Source organism: Corylus avellana, chromosome ca3 (assembly GCF_901000735.1).
Source record: "Corylus avellana chromosome ca3, CavTom2PMs-1.0".
Lineage (NCBI taxonomy): Eukaryota > Viridiplantae > Streptophyta > Magnoliopsida > Fagales > Betulaceae > Corylus > Corylus avellana.
Genome location: NC_081543.1, coordinates 1,359,361 through 1,384,998, shown reverse-complemented (window position 1 = coordinate 1,384,998; position 25,638 = coordinate 1,359,361). Strand labels below are relative to the sequence as shown.

The following is a 25,638-nucleotide window of genomic DNA, read 5'->3' as shown; positions in this document are numbered from 1 at the left end:
TTCGAACTAGTGATCACCGCTTCATGAGGCGTAACATCTAACTGATTGAACTACCTCTTAGGAACAATCGGCTAAATGAAAAGAAAAACAATCGTTTTGCAACTTGATTTTAAGTTTTGACTTATATTATCTTACAAACTTAATAGATTAACCATTAAGTTTGTGGCGTTTATCATTGACTTATGTAGGGTCCACATAAATTCACAAATCTAATAATTGATTTGTAAAATGAGATTGGCCAAATATTAAAAAAAAATTATTGACCCTTATCATTTCTCTTCTTAAAATGTTTTTTCTTTTAAAATCTATAAAATGGGGGTCACAATCCTAACTAAAATAATCTCATAACCATTTATAGGGTTATTATATTTTTGACTATAATTTTTTTACAAATCGACTTGGCGATTCACATGGTAAATTATCATGACCACTAAAACGTAAACATGGTAGTCCACATTGTGCTTGTTTAAAATCATCATCACTACATGGCGGACATAGTGATGCAAAAGTTAAGCGGGATAACATCATCTCAACTTCAATAGTGCACATAGTGAAGTAGAAGTTATGTAAAATAAAATCATCTAAATTTCAAGTGATAATTGAATAGAAATATTTTATAATCCATATTAGAGTTTATGGCATATAACAGTATATATGGTGTCACATCTTTTAAAATTTTTAAATGATGTGGCAACTTAGGAACTCTATCTACCTTAAATGCTTTAAAGTCTAATATGAGCTATGAATTGAGAGAATCCTTAGGTAGGCGGGTTTAGAAAATGCCAACTTTTGTTCCTATTTATCCCTATAAATTAATGCGGTAGGCAGTCAATAATTGATAAAATAATTAAGAGTAAATAGTTGAGAAATTAACCATTAATTAATTAAATTGAAAAGTCAAATTTTTTGTATAATCATTTTACGAATTATTATGGACTATCACATCAACCTGTAAGTGAATTTCTAATATTAGAAAATTATAATACCCTTAGGAGCATTGTATGAAGTAAATACCATAAATGATGTAGGACAAACGGGGCGTGTAGAGTACTCTGCTAGAAGTCTGTTAGAAGTTGGCTCGAACTCCGCTAAAAGTCCGCTAGAAGATGGCTCGAGCCAAGTCCAGGCATATTGTTCCGCTAGAAATCCACTCGAATTTGGCTCGAGTGGATCCATCTGATGCAGAATAATTTGAGTGATCTTCAAAATCAATTTCATCCCTTTTAACTGAGTTCTGTCTTGAGTTAGTTCACTTTTAGACATTTGACTTTCCTTAATTTCTATAATTTTCCATCCTTAAGAATTTGTCCATCTATAATTTCTATCTCTTTCGCTACTTCAATAAACCTATATATATATATATATATATATATATATAGCTAAAAATGCAGAATTGGAAAACAAAAGGGAAAAGGAAAATTGAAAGAGGCTAAAAATAAGAAATAATATTGTACCTTCAAGCCGAGAATGAGTGGGCTGGCTTTAATGGAGACGGAGCCACGGAGGGCAAGAGTGGTTTTATGAATGTTGATCTTAGACAGTGGATGCATGGCATCACCTGCCCTGCCGTGAGCCGAAGCCAAGCCCAAAATTTGCAGGCACAAAAGGAGCACAGTCATCAAGATCATCTTCAACCACTGAGAGCTGTCTTCCATTTCTCTTTTGCTTTCTGTTTTTTTTTTTTTTGGTGGAGGAGAAGTACTGGAATGGGTGAAGGAATAGAGAGAAAAGAAGGTGGGAAACTCAGCTGAAGGTCTGAGAAACCATTAAGGGAGGCTTAGGAGTTAGGCGGTGTGGGACAGAAACGAAGACCACGTCCACAGGTACTGTATATTATATAAGCAGCAAAGAGTTGGTGTGTGATTGTCTGGTTTTGACTAACAATTATACTCACCAATATTCCCTCCCACGTGTTTTTTTTTTTATTTTTTTTTATGTTTTTAAAGCTCACGAAATTTCATAAAAAAAATGTTTGCTTTTTATTATAATTTTTTAGCAACTTCCCGTATAGATGTATATTTTATAAAAATGAGTGTCTTGAGACCATCCACATTTTAATTAATGATCGGACTGATAAGTGTGACGTAGACGAATATGTCAATTTATAAAGAATTTGTACCAAAGGGTATATTACCCTTAAGATCATTATTTCATGCGATCGATTTTGGTGTTGGAGGATGTGTTAATTTCCAATTTTATAAGTGACTTAAAATTTTTTGTGGAAAGCATAAATGACAAATAACTTTTTAGTCTGAACTTTCGTTCGAAATTTTGATTAAATAATTTTTTTTATATTTATATTTTATATTTTTATTGTAGGAGACACATTGTATTATTATTAGTGCTAATATGGAATTCTAACGTTTTATGTCAAAATTTCAAAAGGAAGTTCGGTTTGGAGGGTTATTGTCATTTATATTTACCACAAAAAATTTTAAGTCACTTTTAAAATTCTAAATAATTTATTACAAATTGGTGCAAGCACTAAACAAACAGATTATATTATCTTCAACATATTCTATAATCAACGCAAATTCTAGTATTTTATGTTAAAAGTTTGTGCATTTAATAATGAGATAATACGGCATGTCTCATACAATCCTCAAGAAATCCAAACCGATAGAAGACATGACATATGGGACACGATGTTTATAATAATTATTAAACACTAAATAATAATTACATACGTGTCACATGTTTCAATTTTCAAATCAAATGGAAAAGTGGGGGTGGGGGTTGTGATTAGAGACGAAAAAGGACGGGTCATTGCGGCTATGAGCAAGACTAGACAAGGAATGTTGGAGCCGACAATGGGGGAAGCATATGCAGCGTTTCAAGCAGCCTGCCTAGGAAGAGATTTGGGTTTGCAAAATTTATGGTTAGAAGGAGATGCAAAACAGATTGTGGAGGCAATAAACTCTCATATGAGCACATGGAGTAGGTTTGGGCACTTAATTGACGATACAAAACGCATTTTATTATCTTTGCCAAGATGGAGATGTAGTTTTGTGTTTCGAGAAGCAAATGAGGCGGCACATCGGCTGGCGAAAGCGGCTACAAAAGATGTCAATGATAGAATATGGAGTGACATAACTCCAAGTTGTATTAGCGATATCGTTATGATGGAGCATTTAGCTTTATCTTTGTGATTGTTAATGGAGTCTTGATGCTCCATTTTCTGGAAATTTATTAATGATAATACTACCTTTTCAAAAAAAAATTTTTTATGATTTTATGAACATGCATTATTGGACCTAACATATCATATTCATAACTCACTAACACGTAACAAAGAAAAAAAAAAGGTTTGTTTTTGTTTATAACAAAGGGAGGTCTTTTCTACTTTTAATTCTAAGGGAGGAAAAGACGGGAAAATGGTAAAAATGCTTTTAAACACAAGGGCTATAAAAAATAGTATTACTCTAAATAAAAAGGTCCAATGATTCTTTGGGGTCTTGACAATTGGAAGAGGCAGTTTTCATCATTTTTAATAACAAAAATGTATTTATTTCCCTAATATTTAAATTCACTATTTTTAATTAGTTTAATTTTTAGGATAATAGGTATTTCAATATGGTAATAAAATCAAAGTTCTGAGTTTAAACTTTAAACTTTATTAAGGGTGCGTTTGATATTGTAATTTCATATGCAAAAAGTACAATTTCAAACCAAATCACAAAAAATAAATTGTTTGAGATTGCGTTTTTAAAAAATTGTGATTTGAAAATGCACAATTTTAAAGGCTAAATTACAATTTTAAAAATCAAACTACAACTGTATTTTTAAAAATCGCATTTCAAATCACGTTTTTCAAAATCGCAAAGTCAAACGGACAATGTCTAACTTCTTGTTATAACTTATACGTATGGATTAATGATAAGGTCACCAGCCGTTAAAAAAGAAAAAAAGAAAAAGATAAGGTTACCAAAGGGGTAGCTGTTAAAGTTTGCTTTAGCTCTTTAAAAGTAATTTTTTAATTTATAATTAGTCAACGACCACCTTATATTTTTTAATCTCTGTTCAACAAAATTGGTTTCTTAAGCGAAAAGAAAACTACTAAAGTATTTTTGACAAGCAGACCATGTGGGAAAAATCTAACATGTGCAACTCAAATTTTACTTATTTTATTTTATTTTTATTTCTAGAAAGATGTGTAACATATTTTATTATATATATTTTTTTTCTGAGCAAGTTAGGTCCTAACTATATTTTATTTATTTTGCGTCATTCTTTTTATTAGTGTTCTTTGAGGCCATCATGCCCACTTTACAACATGTCAACAACCCGTGACAAGCCACTGTTAGAATATTTTCAAATTTAATATAAAGTATATAGAGATATTCTTCTTTTCATTCTCAATACCATCTCTTCCAAGTGCATCTTGATTTTTTCAAAGATAAAAAAATAATAATAAAAAAATAAAAAAAATTTAAGGAGAGATGGTCTGGAGATGGTTTGGCGAATGCATAGAAGCATTCCTCAAGTATATATAGTTTTATTTTAGGAACATTCCTTTATGAAAGACAGTAATAAATCTTAAAAGAAGAGAGTCCACCTGGAAAATGAGAAAAAAAAAAAAAACAAAACAAAACAAAAACAAAGCATTTAATAATGCCAATTCACATCAATTTATCCATCTTCTAGATTTGCAAATCTTTTTTTAATTTTTTTTTTCTTTTTCTCAATCAAAATCAAAGGAAAGCCCAAGGATATATATATATTTCAGGAAATCAGGGTCATGGAACCAAGCTAATACCCAGAAGAGGAAAATTCTCAGTGGTTTATCTATAAAAATCTTCCCATAGGCCTTTCAGTTTCATGTTCCTTTTGTTAAGAACATTATAAGATGGAATTCCTTTCAAGCCCTTATGTCCACACAAGGAGAGGAAGGGAGATTAGAACTAGTGACCTTCGCTTCATGAGGCGGCCGATTGAACTACCCCGTGGAACACCCCCACCTTCGTTTTAGGCATTATTTCAAAGATTAAAACAATTATATCAATATAAAAACAGGACAGAAGTGATAATATAGCAACCAACTAGCAGGACAGCAAAAATAAAATAAAAAACTATATTTGGCAGCCTATATTAATATTATCATAATATTTTAATAACACAATTCCATCACCTAAGTTTCCCTGAAAGAATTTTAAGGTAGAGTTTAATATGCCAAAGTGGTTGGTTCACAACTGTCTTGTACACAAGCCAGGACATCTCTGTAGTCCCTAGATATGGTGAAGGAATCATATACATCTCCGTCGCGGCTTTTCTTGTACTCAAAGAGGAGAGACGAATGGTTGAATGCTGTCAGTTTGCCAAATCCATGGTCATAATCTTTGTAAAGACTCCATTTGGGTGTCACTTGGCTGAACTTTGATAGGTGGCTCCCTGCCCCTCCAACAACAACATGGATTGTTCCATTTGGAGGGCCTGAATAATGAGATCTTTCTGAATTCACGCATTGATTCTACACCGCCAGCAAATTAACAATATAATATATTAAATACTTTCTCTTCTAAAATAACAAAAAAAATGGAAACTAACTTTCAACAACCCTGCTGCAATGAGCCGATTGATGTATGCATGATGAAAAAAATCTACACATGCATGGATTCATAGATCCTCAAGCTTGTTTGTACCTGGTAAATGGGGCATGACCTCTCATAGTTATGGACATGGCCATAAAATGCAATGTCCACCTTGTACTTCTGCCAAAGCTTTTGCATGCTTTCCCTTCCCATGGGCTCTTCAAATGATCCCTCCAAGCCATAATAATAGTCAGAAGAATATCCAAGGACACGATGAGCAGCAAAGATCAACCAAGGTTGTTTCTGTCTATCTACAGAAGCAAGGCAATTCTCAATGAATCTGTACTGTTCCGATCCCTCCCTCCAGTCATGTTCAGTATCGGCTACACAGAAGTGAAACATTCCATAATCCGTGGAGTACCTGTGCATATTCATAGTTCTTATTTAAGAAATTGGACAAAAAAGCTTTTATAATAGAATTAGAAGGCACTAATCTACAGCAATGATGAAAATAACAGACCAAACTGCTTTGTTTAACTTGTTTGCGGTGGAATAGCTTATTCTTGTGATGACCCATTTCTATGTAGCCTATCTCTTGTGTCTATCACTAGTTCCAGAGGAAACTCTCTCTTTACAACTTAGACATAGAGAGGTTTGTATGTTTGTCTATGTATCTTTGAGAACCATTCACACATTAAGACTACTATAAATACTTAAAACTAATTATAAAGTAGAATGCAACTCACCAAAACTTAGCTCTATTCTCAGCAGGAACATAGAACATGGTTTCAGCCAGCACACCACATTCTCCACCTGAATCCATATGGTTATAGAAGGACCCAGAATTTGGCCAAGTGCGCTCGTGATTACCACTGCAGGAGAAATGAAAAAAAGATTCTTCAACCATAATATCTAAAACCAAACTATGTACAAATGGGTATAAGTTATGGAGGGCACAAACCTCGCAATCATATATGCGACTTTTGATGCAATGGGCTCCACCTGAGAAGTGAATTGGTCCCATTGCGAGATGTATCCATTTGCATATGTTATGTCTCCAATATGGAAAACTATGTCAATGTTTTCCAAGTCCTTGATGAGTTGGTCAGTAGTGTTCAGTGAACCTGGTTGATAGTTACTATACTCATTTGAGCCATCACGCTCTCCCTAAAAGACATAAAAAGAAATGATGATTGCTTTATTTGTGCATCAAGCACAAGAAACTCTATTGACTCAAATTGCCTTTATAACAACAAACACGCACAAACAAACATGTAAATGTTAGGGAAAGCCTAGCATTTAAGTCTTGAATCCCTAGCTACAGTCTAGTTCATCAATCAGAAAATGAAATGGGTCATGCTATTCTTATCTCCTGGTTTTTCAAGTCGATGAATTAGGTGGTGCCCATCAAACATTCTTCCAATATGGCCTTCTTCAGTAAAAGGATAATATTATTTGCCAACAACATAAGGAGTTTATGATATGGACCAGAAAATCAGAATAATAGAATAAAGAGAATTTGAAAGCAGTAAGGAATGATCTGATCAAGTTAAAAGACCAAAGGGAATGACAGGCCTAGAAAATCGTTCTGGCTCATAAAATCCAACAGTATAATGTCAGATCTCATCACTTCTGCTATATTTTATGTGAGAAGCCACCAAGATGTTATTTGACGTCTTAATTTAAGGATGTCCTGTACTTGGTGTGTAGTTAGGTAACATTGAATTTCTCCTTCCAAAAAGATACGACTAAGTTTATTTTCTTTTTCTTTTTTGTTATAAATTTCTCCAAGTCAATACAGAATAGTACCTTCCCCATGTCACCAAATATTATAACTCGCTGTAATGAGTCCTGTCCAGGATATGGGGATGATTTGAATGAATATAACTTGCTCCGGATAATTGAACCACTAGATAAGATATGGCCCATCCTGTAAGTGTACCTGAAAATAGATCACAACAACCTTCAGGACAGATAGTCATAGAATGGTCTATGTCAAGGAAAAAGAATCTTGAAATGCCTACACAGAGTTTGGCCACAAGTCCTTCAAGAAACTTGTGTGTATGAAACCAGGATCGCGCCAGCCAACTGTCCGTGCAGGTGAACCTACAGAGCAACAAGGAAACCCCTTATGGAACAGACCTACATTCTGCACTAATTGCACTTTCGTATGCAATAGGGTCTAGGTTGTTAAAATTTTGTGAGAGTGATAAGAGTCCATGTTCAAAATCTATTACAAGCCAAGAAAATACACAAATCGGCAACCTAACTATCAAACATAAACTCTTGGACACTAGAAAAAATGGCCACCGTGAGCTGTTATTTATTTAGAAGAGTTTTGAGTATCATTAAAAGACATAAGGAGAAAACACACAACTTGAAGTGTCCTCAAATAGCATAGATAACTAGAGAAACTGATTAACATGCAGTCTAGGATAAGTAGAATTCAATAAGGTATGTTTGATCAGAAACTAGTGATAGAGTTAGTCGAACACTGCAATGAATTGCATGCAATTCACAACTGATGATTGCTTTGTGGTATATCTCATTTAAATTTTTTTTTTTTTTTTTTGATAAGTGTATATCTCATTTAAATTGAGAGTTGACAATCAAGGTACGTTGGATTATAACTAAAATTAACTTTGCACTATGATGCAATCATGAGTAGATGAACTTTGAATCATACCGCACATGCTGTTTCTAGTAAACGTCAATGTTCCAGCTGGGGATCGAGTTGGAAATTGTCGCTTCAGACCCCACTCAACAAATGGAACAGCTTCATTTATGCTATAGCCACTTGTCCAGGTAACTGTCATCTGCATGCTTAAGTTCATATGTCACAACAAGGCATAAACACTAGGTTGACCAATGAGCATAACATTGACGTTGCAATTCTAGGATTATGGTAAAACGTACTAGCATCAAGCACCTACGGATTTAATATTCATTCAGAGCATTCTGTCATGTGAAATATTATCTTGAAAAGGAAGCCCTCAGTATCAAATATATAGCTTTGAAACTCACATAATAAAAGTTTTCAGAACTTGGAAAAAAAAAGAAAAAGAAACAGTAGATTTAATTTTAACAAATATATTGCTTTGGAACCCAGATGTCCACGAGACTCTTTGATAGGGAAAGATCAGTTAAGATAAACTTACCACATCCCAAGACTTCCCCTGAGCAAGGCGTGGATATAGAGGTGCTTTAGGATTGACAAATGAAATGGAATTTGAAACTGCTACCAGTTTTGGCTGCAATAGTAAACATGTAATTATTAACAAGTCTAGATTGCAGAATCAGCTAGAAGCAACTTCAGAAAGATCTATGTTACAATTATGGTTTGAAAAAAAAAGAAGAAAAAGGAATATTTGTAGATCGTGGACACACATTTGACAACCCGCCTGAAAATAATGCGAAGGAGAAATCTGCACGCTGATTGATCAACTGGAACTTCAGAGAAGCTTTGCCTGTTTTTGTATATTGTGAATTGTAGTTATTCGCAAACATATACTGGGACAACAAATTCAACACACATAGGTTAGAGGAGTGTAAACGAAATTTTTCTACAAGTCACTGCAATCTTAATGTACGATTTACATCTTACACACCCTACACACCTTTATCGGTGCTGTGCATATGTATGGAGTCTGTTCTTTTGGGTCATTTACTGGTGGACAGGTTGATGAACTGCATCAAAATAAAACTCCTTACAATTTCTGCAATGATATATCATGCACAATTTCCTACTTGTGCTGTAATAAATAGGCATGATTTTTGGTACCTCAACTATAGTTGCAACAATATTAAATGAACTTGATAATTTGTATTCCATTGAACTAAATTCAATTAAAAATAAAAACAAAAAGCTAAATAGTTCATAGAGACAGGGATGAACAATACTTGAAATTTGCAGGAGAAAAAACTCCAACCCAATCATTTGTGGACGGTTCAGGGTTTACAAGGTCCACCTTTACCCATTGAGTGTCCTCCCCCTGTAATAATATACATAAAAAACACATTACAAAACTTTGCACCTCCAAAAAGGGTCAAAATATGATGATCACAGAAATCCAATGCAGTATCCAAACTATTATAGATTCAACAACCGTCAAGGTTATAAAGAAAAACCCAATTAACAAAGACAATATATTTAATAAATGGAAAATCATAATATGCAGCCAAAAAAAAAAAAAAAAGAGTAAATTTTGCAACCATCATCTCATTGGTGCACATATGGTGCCAAATAGTGGTCATAAGTCTAACACAGTAAAATTGCTGGTTTTCTATGAATGAGCCAAGTAAGCAGTCCACAAAAATATTATAACAGTAACAAAACAATATCAAATTGCAATACCATTGAGCATATAGTGTATGAAATTTGTTACCTTTAAGCCGAGAAGGGAAGGGTAGGCTGTAATGGAGGAGGAGTCATTGAGAGCACGAGTGGCTTTGTGAATGGCAATCTTCGACAATGGCTGCTCCCCAGAGCCATTGTTATCAGCCGAAACCAAGCCAAGGCCGAACCCCACAAATCCCAAGAATACCAAGAGGAGCAATAAGCTCTTTTTCAGTTGTAAATCCATATTTGGACCTATAGCAGAGATCTCTGAAGCCAAAACCCTTAGATTTTGACGTTTGTATTTTTCCTCTTCTTTTTGGGTGTATAAATAGATTCAAAAAGTTTGGATAGTGTTTGAATCCGAATAGGATTCGATTGAGATCTCCAGGAATTATTCAAGTCTTTGATTTCTTTTCTTTTCTGGGTTTTCAGTTTCATTGGTTAAAAAGAAGTAATAAAGAGACAGAGAAGCAGAGAAAGTCGGCCTGAGATTTAAGAATCCAACCGCCAACTTTCTCTTGCTCCTTCTCACTCCTTCAACTCTGTCACTGAGTCGACGTAGGATTTTATGCAGAGGAGTATAGATTACTAGATCCTGCGTGAGTATCTTCGGATTAGAAGATAAGGAGTGGGCATAAAGCAGTTTGTCCAGGCACGTGTCCTACAGTATCCAGAGTCCCACATCGCCTACTCCGAAAGAAATCGAAGAAAGTATAAGAAGTGAATCTTAATGAATTTGGTTTTTTTTTTTTTATACCCACCAAGTTGTAAAAAGGTTTTACGCCTAAAAAATTAAATTTTAAATTTTAAATTAATTAAATAGTTAAATTTAACCTTCACTCTACCCCTCAAAATTCAAATAATTGTTTTGCAAGGATAGAATAAACATCAGATTATTATTTTGTTTTTTTTAATGAAAATCTTACACGATATATATTTTTTTAAAACAAATAAAGCTTGACTGAGCCATTGATTTTCGTTTTCTAGTGAGTTAATTTTTAGAAAGAGGCTAAACTTATTATTTTACAACTTATTAACACTCGTCGTCCACATATAATTGAAAAGTATTAAATATTTTTTAGTAGTTCGGGTACAATTTAACTAAATTAGAAATGAGTCCCGTTAGAATTGGAGTATGTGTTATTATGGAACACGTGTCGCTGCCGACGATTCAGTTTCAACTCAATTGGACCCAAGCCCAACTCCTCATTGAGATCCACAAATAGAAGTAAAATCAGTACTTCCTCCGTCAAACCCCCGATGAGGTAATAAAGATGGGCCTAATTCCAAGCCCTGCAAAACATTGAAGGGCCATAAACGTAGACCCAACCCAGATGAGACTCAATGTTTATTGCCACTTCATATCATGCTCATGGCCCATGGCCCATGGGATTATCCCAAAATTGTTTTGTTTAGTTTTGTTTAAAACTTAGGGTCTGTTTGAGATTGCGTTTGAGCGGCCTAAAGATGTTTTTAATACTCAAAAACTCATTTGAAGAAAAATTTGTGTTTGAAATTGCGATTTCGCAAGAATAATCTGCGTTTTTAAAAGATATTATAAAACGTAAGGCGTTTGGCATTACGATTTAAAAAACACTTAATTTAAAATAGGAAAAAAATGTGTGATTTCAATAAGCAGAGTAGGGGGTGCTTATTTGAAAAAAAATGCGAATTTAAACTAAAATTATGAATTTGCATAACAAATATTTAATAAAAAAGTATTTTTTAATATGTTTTACCAAAAGCCTTTACGATTTTAAAAAGTAACGATTTCAAAAATCATATTTTTAAAAACGTTATTTTTAAAATCGGACTTATTAAAACCGCAATCTCAAACAGACCCTTTAAGAGTGTTGTCGGAAATAGAATACATCCTTAAAATATCTTTATTTTTTGGTTGACTCTAGTAAAAAATAGGAAAAATATCTTTCCTTTCACATGGGACAATAAATACGCAACCTCCGGTCCGGCCTTGGATTATCAAATACGATGGAGACTTCTTGGTCAACTATTGAGGTTTGGCAATTCAACATGGAAAATCCACCTTTTTTGCAAACAAATTGGGAAATCCAACACTTATTTTTTCTTTTCAATAACATTGAACACAATCATTTGTTAACATCATTTTTGTTAGGAAACATATTCATAGATTACTTGCTCTTCCTTTATATTTTGATAATTTTCCTAAAAAATGTTTAGTGATAGCATGAGCTAAGGGGCTTTGAAATAATTTCATTTAATTATATGAAATACAGTGATCTTTTGTTCTTTTCATCTTTTGTATGAACACAATAAAAGAAAATTTGTGTCTATTGTTCCTCTCTCTGTCTCTCTTGCATAATTAACAATTAAATTTGATAAATTAGCATGCCGAATATTCTGGGTGTCTTTGATATATTGACTAGTAAAAGTCAACATACAGCCTAGTTGACAAAGTATAGCGGAAATAGTAAGAAAATGTGAAACACAGGATTGCCTATTTGGCCGGCTTAATTGAATTTGAGGAACTGAGAGGCTCAGACTTCAATGTACAATTGTTGAGGTTTGAACTGCTTGGTTACATAACCTATGGAGGGCTTCTTCTTCGTGTCCCTGAAAGTTGCACTGATATTGTTGTTGGTGCTGCACTGTGTTGCAGCTCATGGTAGACATGGAGTTGGGGAGCAGCCACTATCCAAGATTGCCATCCACAGGGCTCTCTTTGCGCTTCATGATAATGCTTCTATCAAAGCAGAACCAGCCCTTCTTGGCACCAAGGTAACACACACACTCTCTCTCTCTCTAGCTTTCTCTTTCTTTCCAAGAATCAAATTGAAGGTAAAGTGTTAGATAGAATAATTCACAGATAAAAGAATGGATTTGTGTATCAATATATTCTATTGCCTTTTGGTATTATGTTTATGGGCTACTATCTCATGTTGGTGTATGGCCATTCATCTATCTGCAGTGTCAAATTGTTGGCCTGTCTATGTCTCCAATGTCACATCAAGATGGGTAGATATATTATGTTCATATTATAATCTAGAGCAAGATTCATATGATATACTACGTTTATTGATTACAAAGACTTCCATGTATAAACATATTGTTTTGGGGTTGTGTAGATCTGATCTTTGACTACCAGCTCAGTCAAGTGTCTCTTTCTCTCTGTAATTTTATATTGAGTTGAGACAGCTTATAAGCAGGTCACACCTATTTACATTGCTGAACACTTTGTGGTACCTGGATCATATATTTTCCCCAAAGATACAGCTCTTTGTTCTAAACATGTTGGTTTAATATAGGATTAGTGATGTGTCTGACTGATTTATGCGCAGGGGGAAGATTCTCAGTTGGTCACAGTGGAACTTGTGTGCCCTGACCCTTCTGGAGATGATTGGGTTGCAGTCTTCTCTCCAGCAAAGTTCAAGTAATGTTTGCATTACTACCTCTTATGAATTTCCTTGCTGCTCTTTCTGTACTTAGTTTGACTGCTCGGAATGGAAAACTAAAATTCACAAATTTAGTATTAAACTCAAAAAAGTTGTATTCCTTATTACTTGGGGTTGGCTAGCTGCATCAAAACATAGGACCATAATCATGCACATCATTGTTGATGGCTGCATAATGTTAGGATTCTTCCATGTATATTTTTTAGAGCTTGTGGATTGAAGTTATGTCACCATGTACGATGGCAGCTCATCTACTTGCCCACCTGGTGATGAACCAAGACAACAGGCTCCATATATATGCTCAGCTCCAATAAAGGTGATTATTATTGCAATTTATCCTATGTTGAACTCAAGTCGATTTTGAACCATTTGCATTTGTCTTTTCTAACCAATTCCATAATGATTGTTTTTCATTTTCAGTATATGTTTGCCAATGAATCCAACTCTGGGTACTCAAAGACAGGGAAAACATCTTTGAAATTTCAATTGATCAATCAGAGGGCAGATTTCTCATTTGCATTATTCTCAGGTGGTTTGTCAAATGTAAGTCCTTGTGTTGACCTGGTGCATTGAGTTTATATCTTTTAATATCCAAATCCTAAATCATTCAGAAAAGCCAAGGAGACTTCCAGTGTAGACTAAGTTTGTATTCCTGTATTTCAGCCAAAACTGTTGGCAGTTTCAAATATCATAAATTTTGCAAATCCAAAGGCACCACTTTATCCTCGCCTCTCTCAAGGGAAGTCTTGGAATGAAGTAAGTTCATTATCTTTTTTCTTTTCAAGCATATCTAAATTCTTGATACACTAATCTAAACAATATTGATGATCACTTAAGCATTAATTCTGTTAGTGTCAATCAGAAGGTAAATTGTTTAATGTAAACATTGTTCTGCTATTATGCAGATGACAGTAACCTGGACAAGCGGCTATAACGTTATTGAGGCTGTACCTTTCGTTGAATGGGGTCTTAAGGGAGAATCTCAAACTCAATCGCCTGCTGGAACATTGACTTTTAAGCGAAATTCCATGTGTGGTATGATCTATGCCCTCCTCTAATTATTACTGGGAAAGAAAATTCACCAAAGAATAAGAAAATAAAAATTAAAGTTGTGCTCTTCATTCTGCAGGTCCACCTGCACGAACAGTTGGATGGCGTGATCCTGGTTTCATTCACACAAGTTTCTTAAAGGAATTGTGGCCAAACTCACTGTAAGCACCATAATTAACAAGTGCTTAGATAGTTGTTCTGTTCCCAAGGCTCTTATGATGATTGTTTATTCAGGTACACTTACAAGCTAGGTCATAGGTTGTTTAATGGTACCTATATCTGGAGCAAGTCTTATTATTTCAAGTCATCACCATATCCAGGGCAGGACTCATTACAGCGTGTTGTGATATTTGGTGATATGGGAAAGGTATTATTAAGAGATTTGAGTTGTAGAAAGTATAATAAATGAGGAATGAGCTGCCTTCTGCTATTAACATTGATCTCCATATATACCTTGAAAGATATAGTGTGTTGTCTTTTCTTTTTGTTCTGTCCTCCAAGTTATCAAGATTAATACTATATCATTGGTGAACAACATGCATCAAGCAATGTCTTCCAAACCATGCCCTTTAAATTCAATAGTACCAATTTATGAGTGAAACTAAGAATAAAAACCATTATTCAAATATTCAGTGAGTCCATAATTTTTATGACATTGAACTGTTCCATGTACTAGATAGGAGATATTATTCTCTCTTTTTTTTTTTGTTTTTCACTTGTAAACAAAAAATATTTACACTTTGTCCACATGTTTCAGGCTGAACGTGATGGTTCAAATGAGTACAGTAATTATCAACCAGGGTCACTCAATACCACAGATCAACTCATCAAAGACCTAGACAACATCGACATAGTTTTTCACATAGGAGATATCACATATGCAAATGGATACATCTCACAGTGGGACCAGTTCACATCACAGGTGGAGCCCATTGCATCAACTGTACCATATATGATTGCAAGGTTCGCTTGCTTGCAATATTGTCCTTGCTGCTTTGCTTGTATAGCTATGTTTTAAGCATAAAACCCCTGCTATCTTTTGGACCTTACATGTAGTACTTCTACAGTGGCAATCACGAACGCGATGCACCGGGGACAGGATCCTTCTATGACTCTAATGATTCAGGTGGTGAATGTGGTGTGCTTGCTGAGACCATGTTTTATGTTCCTGCTGAGAACAGAGCTAAGTTTTGGTAAGTAATGTCATCTCTTTTTTGGCTTATCAACGTTTGGTAAGCAACTGCATTATCTCGAGTTGGTAATTGGGGGGAGTAGAGTGTTGGATTTAATCAGCTCAAAATTTTACAAATAGGATTTAGAGTCTGTTTAAGATTGCGTTTGAAAAATAGAGCTTTAAAGACAAAAATCACTTTTTGGCAAAAGCTTCATTTTTAAGCTTTTGTCAAAAGTGCGTTTTAGCCATTTTTAAACTTTTTGAATCCTTAAAAACGCTTTTAATTTTTTTACTAAACGACTATTTTTTTTTTTCAACCGGACTTTTTGAGTGTTAAATGCACATTTGGGCCCCTCAAACACAATCCTAAACAGGCCCTTAAAGTGTTTTATGTGGCAGAAGAATTACAAGGTTGATTAATTTCTACAAGAGAGAATGAGCAAGTAGCTTGTGTTAAGGCCAATTTCCAAAATTCCCTTTGAATTTATTGTTGATTGGTATCTGCATGCAGGTATTCAACAGATTATGGCATGTTCCGCTTCTGTGTAGCTGACAGTGAACATGATTGGAGGGAGGGTTCTAAACAGTACAAGTCCATCGAGAATTGTCTTGCAACAGCCGATAGGCAGAAACAGCCATGGTTGATCTTCATTGCTCATCGTGTTCTTGGTTATTCCTCCACATATTGGGAGGATGGCTCATTTGGGGAGCCCATGGGAAGGGAAAGCTTGCAAAAGCTCTGGCAGAAGTACAAAGTGGACATGGCTTTCTTTGGTCATGTCCATAACTACGAGAGAACATGCCCCATATACCAGGTATATATGGACAAGACAAGTTAAAATTTTACTAAATGAAACACCCCAAAAAACAGACAATACTGTGAGTAAAGGATCCATAACAACTCATGTTCTAAGTATTTCCAAATGAACAAGTTCTTAATTACCATTGATTGCCATATCTGTTGATCACTTGATGTTTATGTGGGGGTGATGCAGAACCAGTGTGTGAATACAGAAAGATCCCACTATTCGGGCACAGTGAATGGAACAATCAATGTAATCGTTGGAGGGGGAGGGAGCCACTTATCGGATTTCGGACCGGTTCAGACCAGTTGGAGTCTCTACAAAGATTCTGACTTTGGCTTTGTCAAATTGACTGCATTCGACCACTCATCTCTTCTCTTGGAGTACAAAAAGAGCAGTGATGGAAAAGTGTATGATTCCTTCACCATTTCAAGGGACTACAGGGATGTGTTGGCCTGTGTACACGATGGCTGTGAACCAGTCACATTAGCTTCATGATTCAAATGTAATTTATCCTTAAATGCTTTGCTTGTGAAAGAACATGATCCCTCCTTATTAATGCAGAAAATGCTTGAGATAATATATCTTTTACTGCAAATTTCCGTGACATTAATCCCATCAAATTTAATTGTTTATGAGCATATTCGTCCCTTCCAACGGCTAGAAAACGATCCCAAGCTCATCCCTACATATTAATCCCTTCCACTGTATTATTCATATTCCTAGACGTAGTGTGCCTAATTATGTTAATTAATGGGGTTTCAGTTTAGAGGAATTGGAGAAATTGCTTTCCCAAATTTTCTCAAGTGTTCTAACCCACGTAAATCGCCAGTGGTGTGTCCCCGAACTATGTCAACTATATATGGTTTAGAACAAGTTAAGCTAACCAATAGAGTAGCCCCCATTTTGAACGGTTAGGATCTGTGCACAATAGTACCTCGAGTCCCAAAAAACACGTCACGTTACTTGATGTGATATAAGTATAATAAATGATATAAAAAGTAGCATTACTTTTAGGTCAAGCGAATAAATGATGACGCATGGTAAAGCTTGAGTCAATATTCGGTCGAGTCGGGTATATTTCAATTAGTAGCAATGTCTAGCTTAAAAAACCCGAATAGAGAAAAGAATTACTAACACACTTTTATTTTATCTATATTTTATTGGGTTGATGCGGTAGTTGTAAAAGAATTTTGCATATATCGTGGGCCGGCCTGTCTCATAATCATTCAAAACGGAGAAATTAATGACGACTTTAGAGACACGTCAAAATTAATACTTGCTTCATGAGAAACACACAGCCGAAAGCTTATAATAAATATAATATATATATATATATATATATATATAGAGAGAGCAAATGTTCTTCTATATATGAGTGTTCAAAAATATTGGAAAGCTTATTTCTTTACCAAGAAAGCCAAGTTTTTGAAGGTCTTTTTTAAATATTATTATAGTAAGACTATAAACAGTCCAATTAGAAGTTTGTTTCTGGCATGGCTGATGGCTCCATTAAAATAAAGGAAAAATATTTACAACGGTTAAAAAACAAAACATGTAAAACAACATTGCATTAATTCAAAGATGTGACTTTCCTTAGTCCATTCAATACAAACCAATGGTGTACAACTTTATTATAATTACAACAATATATCTAAAGCATCACAATCAACTAATTTGACTGTTAAAATCAATTAAAAATGCCGTCCGGCCAAGAAGTTCAAAGCTAGGTTAGAGAATTTCCATTCGGTTTGACTAGTTGGAATTTAAAATGGAAATAAAATTTTTTTTGCATCCGGCTAAATAATTTTAGAAAAAAATGGTTAATTGTTGACTCATCAAATGTAAAAACTAAACATTTTTTTTACTTTCTAACATTCGTTCTTCTATATCTCAATAAATAACAAAGAATAAATAAATAAATCATTGAGAAAAAAATATGTAAAAATGGAATAATGAAAGTTGATAACTAAAATAGAGAGTCTGGTCGATATAAGTGCTTTGAAAAAGTTGGTAATTAAAATTAAAAAAAAAAAAAAAAAAGAGTAATTTTTTAGCTACAATATTATAGAAAAAAATTGTTGAGTTGAATGTGAATATATATATATGTCACATTTTGTCTTTATAATGCTTTTTTTTTTTTGTTCTATTCATCAATAACAATTAGGGAGTTCTTAAGGGGTAACTCAATCAGCTATGAACATGTTTGAATCCCTTTTTCCTTGTGTGAACATGTTAAAAAAAAAATTAAAAAAAAATAGTATTACAAAGGAGAATCTTTGTCACTCTAATCCTTAAATAATCAAGAAAAATAAAATTTTGGAGCATGTTTTTAAACACAAAGTACCAAGCAATTCATTTTGCAATTAATTATGCACAAGCTAGAGTTGTCACATTTAAAGACTTCAAGGCCGTCCACTTTTCAGAGAGAAATAAATGCTAATGGAAGTTAAGTGATAGCTACTAGCCGACCATCCACACACTTTATTGTCTCTGTTTTTTTTTTATTTTTTTTATTTTTAATATGAGTTGAAAAATAAAAATAAATAATATGATGTTTTTAGTCATTTTGATTCGATTTCAATTAGAGTATATGTGTTGTTACCAAACTATAAAATATATATGAATAACTATTTTATTTTGCTATTCTCTATTCTCGGTAATAATTATTTTATTTTTAATGGAATACACATTTCGCAAATCAAACGAGCCCTTAACATTTCATCCATTTAAAATACGTCACATCGGTCAATGTAAAATGAGTACGATAAATGAGTGTAAAGATCGAGTAACATTACTCTTTAGAAAATAATCAACTTTAGGTCCATATATCATTAACGCTTCTAAATAATATTATTATCTTTTGCCAGATCGAGTTAGTGTATAAAATTGCTATGGCTTTGCTAAGAAAATTGCTATGACTTTGCCGTCCCTTTCAATACCAAGAAAATTGTTATGGCCGCTGTCACTTTCAACACAATTCTTAGTGAATTCTTATGGTTTCCGCTCTCTATATATATTCGCCTATACCTATAACCATTCAATTAAACCCTAAAGAGTGTTCTGTTTATCTGTAAGATTTATATGATTTGATCGCATTGGGATAGAATTTGTCAAACTTTTGTTTTTGTTTTTGTTTTTGTTTTTGTTTTTTGTTTTTTTTTTTTATGTGTTTGTCTTGACATTTTAAATCAGCCCAAGTTTAACGTTGGCCATGGCTGCAAGAGCAGGAGATACATCCTCAGGTGGCATATACCCTGCATGGCCTCCTCCATGTGAAGGTCATGGAAACACTGAAGAAGCATGTCCCAAATGCATGTACGTGAAGTTTGAGCCTGAAGAAGTGTTTAAAAAGATTTTGACACCAAGTGACGTACAACAAAAAGGAAGCTATAGGCTTCATTTAGAAATTCTGCCTCCCAGCAAATGGAAGTGAAGTCATTGTCTATGACGTTCAAATGAAACCCTGGATAATGCGTTTTCGTACGAGTCATGGAAGCGCTTTTCTCACCCGAGGGTGGAGCCAGTTTGCTCAGGCGAAGCAGTTAAGTGAAGGAGATTCAATAACCTTTTATGAGCTGAATTGCAAGAAAAGGACAGGGAAAAGGGTGTTCATGATTGGAGCCTCTCGCAAAGAATGTATTCAGATTCTTGGAACTCCAATAAATTAGACAATTGTTTTGTTTTTAGCCTCAAGGGTGCATGGGAAAAGTTTCTCTCAAAACCTACTTTGTTTTTATCTGTGATTTCTATGCATCTTCTGTTTTTATTTTTGCATATTTTAGCTTGGAATGCATGCATGTTCTCATATGCACGTATTCTTCTTCAAACATGATTTTGCATGAATTTATAGTAAATTAATTAAGGTTGTATTGTCCCCGGCATCACTCAAAACGAAAAAATGAAAAGAAATGGTGATGGTATATAAAGAAGCCCTAGGCATGATGATTACATGTGATGAGAACAAAAGTACGTACTGATGCTTGGAACCCTGCATCTACGTACAACTAGCTAGTTCTTTATATACGTACTATCAGCATTTGGTTTTTGGTAGAATTGAAACTCAATTTACTAATTTGGTATTATGTTTTTGCCCCATTGATTGAGATATGTTGTAAACTAAGTGTCTGTGACATATAGACCTGAGTGGTTCTGTGACGTTTGACTTGAATTATCAAGTCAATGCATGTGTCGGGCTCAGCAATATATTTCTTGTCTTTCTTGGATTGCTTTTAGAGAACAAGAGAGACTTTTTTTAACCGACTTGAAGACTTTTTTCTCACCGACCTCACTCCCTTAAATATGATTTAATTATTTAATTATGTTAATTATTTTGTCCACAAAACTTCCGATTGGTGCCTAAAAGCTAATAGACACGAATCACGGTTGGCTTCATTGATTTGTTGATTGAGATGTACGGACGTGACTCTTAGAGCCGCAACTATTGACCCAATTAAGGTTAATTTGCCATGGGTCATTCAAACGCTTGATCTACTCATCTGGCTTGTTTTTGCTATACTCATTTTTTATTTAATGAACTATTTTATAATATATAATCAGAGGCATCTTTATGCTACTCATTCATGGTTGCAGTGCAAAATGTTCCCTATCTTCAAGCATTGAAATTTTTAAGATCTTTCTTTTCTACTTTGATATGGACAAAGAATCTTCTTCTTCCATCAAGATTATTTTCATTTCAAATATTTAAAGTTTATGTTTCTAACAGTTCATATAATATTAATATTGAGGTACGTTTTTTTAAAAAAAAATTAAATAATGTAGCATTATATAAACCGTCAATTACAATATATAACTTTAAATCCAATTTTATTTGAAAATTGTAATCTCGATATATCCCAATGCAATAAAAGTGGTCTTTTTTTCACAACAACTTTATCATTGTTGGAGAGGATGGTTAGGTTTTGGTGAGGCATAAGGAGAAGGATTCTTGGATAGCATGGATGAATTGGAAGAAAATAGACATGGCAAAAGAACGGGATGGATTGGGGTTTAGGGACCTTGAAATGGTCAGTCTTGCTCTCCTAGCTAAGCAAGGGTGGAAGTTACTACGAAGACCCGATTCTTTGGCGGCAACCATTATAAAGGAAAAATACTATCTGCAAGGAACTTTTTTGGAAGCCAATTTAGGCCAAAGACCCTCGTATGTGTGGAGAAGTCTCAGGACCGCTAAGCCTCATTTAAAGGAGGGCCTAGAATGGAGAGTGGGGGATGACCGCTCAATCCGTATTTGGGAGGATAGGTGGATCCCAAAGACCTTGATTCACGAAATTCAATCCCCAGTGAGAGTGCTTAACAGAGAGGCGAGGGCGAGTGAGCTTATAGATTTTGATACAAACTGGTGGAACACAGAGCTGGTACACAATGTCTTTAATGCTGATGAAGCAAAGGAAATTTGTGGCATGATTGTATGTCCAAGGAGCAGAGCTGACAAAATGGTATGGGCGGGCACAAAGGATGGGGAGTTTACGGTTTACAGTGCTTACCATATGGTCAATGAGGGAAGTATAAGGGATGAAGGAAGCTGCTCAAATACACAACAACTGCGAATGCTTTGGAAAGGAATATGGAGCATTAAAGGGGCAAGAGTGGTGAAGACGTTCATGTGGCAAGCCTGCAACGACATCCTGCCGACGAAGGAAGGACTCTTCAAGAAACACATCACCCCAGATCCTCTATGCCCCATATGCAGGCAGGAAACAGAAACATTGGGGCACATTCTGTGGAGCTGCCAATTAGCAAAAGACGTATGGATTGAGTGCTCCCCTCAAATCCATAAGTGCACCAGTGACGAGGTGGAGTTCATTCTAGTGGGTGAGAAGTTACTGGCAAGGTTGGACGAAGATCAAATGCATCTTGTGGCTACAGTTGCGACACAGATATGGTTGAGGAGGAATGCAGTGATTTTCAGGGGTGACTTTCTTGACCCGTCCTCCTTAATGCGCATGGCAAAAGCCCAAGTGGACGCCTGTTCGGAAGATGAACAATGCCAAAGCAGAAGGGAAGTGGCACCCAAAGGACCTGCCAATGTTGACTGGCTGAAACCTCCTTGGGGGACAGTGAAAGTCAATTGGGACGCTACAGTGGATAGTTGGCGGAACAAGATGGGGATAGGGGTTATCATTTGAGATCATGCAGGAGAAACAGTTGCCATGATGTGTGCCAACAAGGGATATGTTACAGACCCTACACTGGCGGAAGCTCTAAGTGTGTGGCAAGCAGCAGATCTTGTAAGGCAACTGGATATGCATAGAGTCACGCTTGAAGGGGACGCTCTATCAATTGTCCAAGCCATGCAAAAGGAAGGAGAATGCTGGAGTGCTTTCGGCCAGGTGGTAAATGACGCGAAAGAGATGATGAATAGGTGTCAGAGTTGGGGAGTGCAACATGTCAATAGATCTGCAAACGAAAGTGCCCACCGCTTAGCAAAGATAGCGCTCACGATGGATGAGAACAGACTCTGGAGAGGACATTTCCCTTCTTGTATCCAGGATTATGTTTGTACGGAACCTTAAGTTTTCTTTTGAATGAATGATGAGTACCAATTAAAAAAAAAAAAAAAAAAAAAATCTATAATGATGTTCTTAGGCTCTTAGCACTGGGCGCAATAAGAGATTTGGCCCAAGGCCGAAATGAATGGAGAGCAGATTGACGGTCAGGATTTTGCGATTTGGGCCGGATCTCTTTTTGTAGTGGGCTTTGGGTTCATTACTATTATCGGCTTATCGCTGTTTTCTGTTGCCATTGTGTTGTTGTTTGGGGGTTCTCCTTCCATGTATTGTTTGTGTCGTTTTTCTTTATTTAATATTTTATCTTTGCCTAGGAGAAAAATATAATATTTTTTTAGATAATTCTATAATCTACCATCTCTGAAAGATCTTTAATTTTCTTTAATTTATTAATATTTAAATTATATAAAAAAATAAAAAAAAATTAAAAAAAAAATTATTTATTTCTTAAAAATTATAAAAATAACATTTTATAAACAACCCTAACTTATCTGGGATTGAGGGCCGCTAATTTTTAAAATTGTGACCACTTATTGAAAATGAACGGTCATTATTTTGACATGTCATCCATTTTGAAAAAAAAATAATAATAATAATAGAAAATGATTCGTTAGCCCATTCATGCACTCAAAGATGTGGCTGCACCATTATTAAAAAGTCTTAAGGGGAGTCGATAACTCCGAAAGTCTTGAGGGGTGGTCGATTGCCACTTACCTAGAGATCGAGGGGCGACCTTAAAGAGTAAGAGATTGATCAACTTCTGGTGAGGGGATGCTGCCCCTGGAATATGATCGTGGGGTAGTCTGCCACCCCTCATCCTCTATATATATATTATTGCCTTTTTCTTTTTCTTTTTTTTTCAAAAATAAAAGTTGTGTATAAAAGTGTAATTTTACAACAAACTGAGTCATCTGCCTTACTATATACTAATCGGTAATTGGTTGCGGCATGAATCTAACGATTTATATCATACAACCAACCAAAATGATCATTTTGAACATTAACGTAGTGTTGGGCTAGAGATTTAAAAAGATCAAGAAGATACTTTGATACTTTAGGGACTAGATTACAAAAACTGCAAACTTCAGAGCCTAAATAAGTAATTTTTTCTTTCATATTTTACTTCTTTGTTAGTAATTTATTTATTTCCTTTCGACCTAGCTAACAAAATTTTTATCCCAACGTACAATTCTAACTCGTATATTGAAATATCCATTGAGAAATCAGATCAAAAAGATATATATAGAACGTACATTAGGGCACACCATATATAGGGGAGTCCCCCAACAAACCCTCACACTCAGAGCTAGAGGGAGAACAAGACAACAATAATTAATTGAAGCAACAAACATGCCATGCAAGGCCAAGAACACAAACGGAAAACTGACAACCTGAAAATACAGCAACACATTACAGTTGCAAAAATATTAAAACATTGGTAAATAAACCAAACCATTAGGGTCTGGTCTTTGTCAAATCTAAACTAAGCTTGCCAAAATTAGCTCATCATCAATCATGAAGAAATTAACTTGCCCTTGTTCCACTGTTGCACGTGTACTTATAAAATTTGATATTCTGTCCTTCCTTTCACGAACAAATCGTCTCCACCCTCCCATGAGAATTGAGATGTCATCTTTCACCAGTGGTGTTTTTCAAATCCATCTTCCAGGAAGTCATAGAAGAGAAGTTGGGTTGGAGTCGATCCGTTGATGGGGACAGACTTTGGAAACATCCGACGGCGGTAAATAGAATTTTTTTCTAAATCATTCCGTGATAACTCCTTCTCGATTGAACAGCAGTTCACTCTGAAAATTGCTATGCACGTAGAATATTCCATAGATGCATCTCCTGGTATTGCAGCCATAATTTGGTCGACCGATCGATCTCACTTCCTTCCCAACCTCCAATTATTATATCGGAGGATAAAGAACGAAGTGAACTTAACGAATTTTTCATCTTTGTACCAAATAAGAAGTCAAACAACAAATCGAAAAGTGAACTTCAAAAATTAAGAAAACTGCAAAGAATGAGACCGTAAATTAATGTTTTAATTTAGTACTAGGAATCTTTTGTTGTAATAGAAATGTCATGAACGAAAAAAATTAATTCATTCTTTAAAGGAATCAATTATAAATTTAAACAAAAATTGAATGTTGCAAAAAGTCAAACTTAACAATTTAAATTATATATCAAGATGAACAAAATTTTCCTTTAAATTGGGTCGGATGAAGTTCCTTCAACTTAATCTATAGAACTTACATGTGTCTAAAATGCTTACAATGTTTACATGCATTCTAACACAGTCGAGAGGAAAACTTTGTCCTATCAAAATATCCATGATCAAAAAATCAAATTATATAAAACATTAAAGAAAAATAGAAAAAATCTTACTGATAAACAGAAAGTAGGGGTGCAAAGGCGGGCGGTTTCTAACCGCTAACCGTTATAACCGCTTAACCGCTAACCGCCTAACCGTTATAACCGCCTAGCGGTTAGCGGTTATTGGGTTTACTAACCGTAACCGCTAACCGTTTTTTTATAATTATAATTATAAAAATATTTATACATATAACATAATCACTTGATCATTAAATCACAATTTTTTTAAAAAATAATTAAATCACAATATGAGTATTAATATATTATCACTATAATTTATATGATTATATCACATGATCAATTGATCATTAAATCATTTGATTATATAATAATAAATTATACATATATAATATGACATAACTCATAAGTATACCAATTCATACTAATACAACAATTAAATATCTAGA

The 25,638-nt window shown here is 34.7% G+C and overlaps 2 protein-coding genes across 3 annotated transcripts; one reads left to right on the top strand and one right to left on the bottom strand.

Annotated features, from left to right (window-relative positions):
- Positions 1-5,057: 5,057 nt before the first annotated feature.
- Positions 5,058-10,464, bottom strand: LOC132173953 (probable inactive purple acid phosphatase 27). The gene is made up of 12 exons (XM_059585645.1): positions 9,914-10,464; positions 9,429-9,520; positions 9,146-9,215; positions 8,916-9,038; positions 8,687-8,779; positions 8,215-8,344; positions 7,553-7,634; positions 7,338-7,470; positions 6,490-6,695; positions 6,275-6,400; positions 5,640-5,949; positions 5,058-5,467 (listed from the first exon to the last, which is right to left on the bottom strand). Exons 1-12 carry the CDS (start codon positions 10,109-10,111, stop codon positions 5,162-5,164), a joined length of 1,869 nt encoding a protein of 622 aa, XP_059441628.1. The 5' UTR covers positions 10,112-10,464; the 3' UTR covers positions 5,058-5,161.
- A 1,918-nt stretch (positions 10,465-12,382) lies between these two features.
- LOC132173954 (probable inactive purple acid phosphatase 27) lies at positions 12,383-16,895 on the top strand. Of its 2 annotated transcripts, XM_059585646.1 has the most exons (12): positions 12,383-12,624; positions 13,185-13,276; positions 13,545-13,614; positions 13,719-13,841; positions 13,962-14,054; positions 14,204-14,333; positions 14,428-14,509; positions 14,583-14,715; positions 15,106-15,311; positions 15,416-15,541; positions 16,034-16,337; positions 16,518-16,895. In XM_059585646.1, the coding sequence occupies exons 1-12, from the start codon at positions 12,436-12,438 to the stop codon at positions 16,821-16,823; spliced, it is 1,854 nt and encodes a 617-aa protein (XP_059441629.1). In that variant the 5' UTR covers positions 12,383-12,435; the 3' UTR covers positions 16,824-16,895. The 2 variants fall into 2 exon arrangements, with proteins under 2 accessions (XP_059441629.1, XP_059441630.1); XM_059585647.1 differs by lacking the exon at positions 12,383-12,624 and having other exon boundaries at positions 13,194-13,276; positions 13,505-13,614.
- Positions 16,896-25,638: the final 8,743 nt, after the last annotated feature.